Source organism: Chinchilla lanigera, unplaced genomic scaffold, assembly GCF_000276665.1.
Source record: "Chinchilla lanigera isolate Chin_1 unplaced genomic scaffold, ChiLan1.0 scaffold00069, whole genome shotgun sequence".
Classification (NCBI taxonomy): domain Eukaryota; kingdom Metazoa; phylum Chordata; class Mammalia; order Rodentia; family Chinchillidae; genus Chinchilla; species Chinchilla lanigera.
In genome coordinates, this window is record NW_004955470.1 from 792,766 (window position 1) to 796,380 (window position 3,615).

At 39.9% G+C, this 3,615-nt stretch overlaps 1 gene segment (V, D, J or C); it reads right to left on the bottom strand.

Moving 5' to 3' along the window:
- Window positions 1–2,764: 2,764 nt before the first annotated feature.
- Window positions 2,765–3,393, bottom strand: LOC102012629. The segment is given in 2 exon segments: window positions 2,765–3,102; window positions 3,282–3,393. Coding segments are annotated over 2 exon segments (372 nt in total).
- Between the last annotated feature and the right edge of the window lie 222 nt (window positions 3,394–3,615).

Genomic DNA, 3,615 nt, shown 5'->3' on the forward strand with positions numbered 1-3,615 from the left:
ATAAAATGAACAAGCAAAAAGGAAGAGTCCAGGAAAAAAAGAGCTACATACACACATTTCTACAAAGATAGTAATGTTAATTATAGGTTCATGTGCCATTTTTTTCCAATAAATGGTGAAGAGCAATGGGAAATGAAAATGAAATTAAGTGCACATTGGAAAAATTTTGATCCATATGACGTCAGGTAAAAATATGAATTAATGGAATATCATAGCCTTGTGTGTAAGAGTTCAGAAGCTTTGGGAGAAAGCACAAGAGAATAACGTTAGGCCTTAAAAGCAGGCAAACATTTAAATGGGACACAAACATGCACATACAGTCACAGGAGAGAAATACTGGTAAGTTAGACTTCACTAAAAGTTATGAAGGAAATTACAGAAGACACAAATAAATGGAAAGATAACCCATGCTCATGCACTGGAGGAATTAACACTGCTAAAATGTTCATACCATCCAAAGTGAATTACAGAGTCAGTGTAATCTCTATCAAAATTACAATGGGGAAATTCCACTGCAATAACAAATTGTCCTGAAGAAGCAAAGCTTTTTCCTGACTTTTTTTAAACCAATTTCCTCTCAACCCCATGGACTCAACAAACTCAGGTCTATCAGTTGTCACTATATATTAGATTTTCCTTCTCTGGAATTTCCTATAAGAGAAGTTATATAGCTTCTATTCCTTCATGGCTTCCTACTTATGTACAATACAGCTGTTTTTAGGTCAGTTCATGTTGTTCATGTACCAATAATGTGATCTTCTTTATTTCTGAGTACTGGGTAATGCATGGTGATATCATAATTCATTGCTTCATATGCTGCTGACGATTTAGGTAGTTTTCACTTCAGGCTATTTTGAACAAAGCTACTTTTAATAGTCTTACAGAAGATGTTGAGTGAACAGGTGTTTTCAAGCACATTAGTCAGAGGCTTGAAAGTTCTACTGTTGGGTGTAACATGACGACATAAGTTTTTAAGACTCTGCCAAGCTATTCTCCTAGGAAGTCGTATGGTCAACATTTCCACCAGGAATCTATGAGCATTTAAGATGTGCACACTACTTGCTTTTGAAGATTTTGTGTACTTGATAGGCAATAGTAACTAGAAGAGGTAGAGGTCATTAAGGCCTTTGTTAATTACCATTGTTCTCTGTTTTGCATATTTTAGAATACTAAGAGATCATCTTAATTAATATATTCTATTCAAGAGGAAAAAGTTAGTAAAGAAAAAACTGGAGAGTAGGGATAAATAAAAACATCCCCTTAGTGAAATGAGGAAGTAGGGAATGGCCTACACAGAGAGAATGATTTCTACTGCTGAACCTGAGATTACTCTGGGAAAGACACTAGTATGACGCTTGAAGACTGTGTACCTATGATGACTGCAACCTCCTCTGCTGCCACCATTTTGATTGGAAAAACAAAAAACATGCTACAGGCCCTGTGTTAACCATGCCACTTCCTGTTGTCTTGCCAAAGAAATAAGTCCATTTTTCACACTGGGTTGAAAATCTGTGTTTATGGAAGGTGTTCAAGTCCTGCAGTCCTAAAAGCCACATACAAAGATGTAAAAATAAGGACAGGAGATATTTCTTTGCAGTACACAATGAATCCAGACCTTTCTTTCTTTACTTCTCAGAAAACAGATCAACAAGAGCAAAGGGACTTCCCTGACTGGTAGAGGAAGACACTGAGCTAGGTTCAGTGAGAGAGTGAATGGATCTGCATGATATAAAAAAGAACACCAAGAGTTCCAGTGTTCCACCTGTAAATCCAACTGACTGTATGGGCATCAGAATTCATATCAAGGGCGCATCAGCAAAATCAACTGGAAAGAAAAAAGGAATTTAAAAATTCTTCAGCACGTTTAAAACTTACAAAAGACTCTTAATATTCAGCTCAAGTAATCTATACCCTTCTGGTGACCTCTGAGATGCAATCTATATTATTGAAAGCACTGTCATATTGCACAGTAAAGTATCTAACACCTTCACGAAGCCAGGATATTTGCGATAATAATAGATGCTATAAAGGGAGTCTTGGTAGTAGCAAAATGTATTATTCATTATTTTTTATTTGTGTTCCATAGCAGTATATTTGAAGTTAAGCTTTTGAAAATCATCCATATGATAAATTCCAAAATTTTGTTTTTCAAAAAAATGAAAAATTACAAATTGTAAGATATGATTGACTTACAGAAATTGTAGCCAAAAAAAGTTGTACAGGCAGAAGACAGAGGTATTTGGAGCAGTGAAACAACACTGGGTCATCCCAAAATGTTGGACACTTGTCATTATACAAGCATTTTCTGGTGAAATATTCAACATCAAAAGGCAACCTTAATGTGAACTATGGATCTTGAGTGGCTGCAACAGAACTGCAATTTATTGTGCTGATGTAGTGTATAGATGTAGGGGCTGGATGTAAAAGACACTTCTGCACTTCAGATAGATTTGTGACTATAAATCTCTAAAAGTGATGAAAGTCTTTAAAAATTATTCCTTGGAATCCTAAGAAGACCTTCTCTGTTGCCGTGTGAATACAAAATGATGCCACAATCCACATGACTCCAGTGTACTTTGGATTGGTGTCCTTCATTAAAGCAAGACTGAGAAACTGAAAAGACAGTTATAGAATAGAGGAGCTCTCTTGAACCCTTCTACCAAATCATTCCAGTGACCTTCAAAGCATGGATGCATCTGAAGAACTTGCTCTGCTGTTGCAGACACCAAGAGGAGCAGATGGGGCAGCCCAGCCTCACACTTCTGCTTCCCTGGGAGGTTTATGTCATGGCTTGTATCACTGTGGGAGGTGTACTCCAAGTTTGTAGACAGTAATAAGTTGCAACATCTTCAGGCTCCAGGCTGCTGATGGTGAGAGTGAAGTCTGTCCCCGACCCACTGCCACTGAACCTGTCTGGGATGCCAGGGGCCCTGCTGGAGGCACGATAGATGAGAAGCCTGGGAGCCTGGCCAGGTTTCTGCTGGTACCAGGCTAGGTAGCTGCTGACACTTTGACTGGCCTTGCAGCTGAGAGTGGCTGTTTCTCCTGGAGACAAAGCCAAGGAGGCTGGAGACTGGGTTAAAAGGGTTTGTCCAGTGGAATCTGAGATTGAAAAATAAAACAGAAATGTCACCCATGGAATCTAGGTCATACCCTTTGCTTTCTCAGTCAAGCTAAACTCATTGATTTACATTGAACTTTAATTACTGATGCTATTACTGTACATAGGAGCCAGCACTCAGCTTTCACAGATATGCAGAAATATCCCACACAGCCCTCACCTGGGACCCAGAGTAACAAGAAACAGAGGAGTTGAGCCAGAGCTGCCATGCTGCACACTAGGTCCTCCCTGGTCTCCCTGGTGCAGATCTTCCCCAGAGCTCTGGTTCAGGCAATGATATGGGCTCTGAAGAGCAGTGGGCGTTGGGAGGAGCATGCAAAACAGCAGGAGGCAGATGAGCTGAGCTTTCAGGTGCAGAAACACTGGGCTGTTCTTGTTCACACTTGACCAAGCCATGACCAGGTGGTCAGGCCAGAAGGCCCTTGGCTCAGCCTGAGCATAGCATTTCTCCTCTGTGGTCACAGAACTTGACATTGTTTTCTTCCTGTCTCACC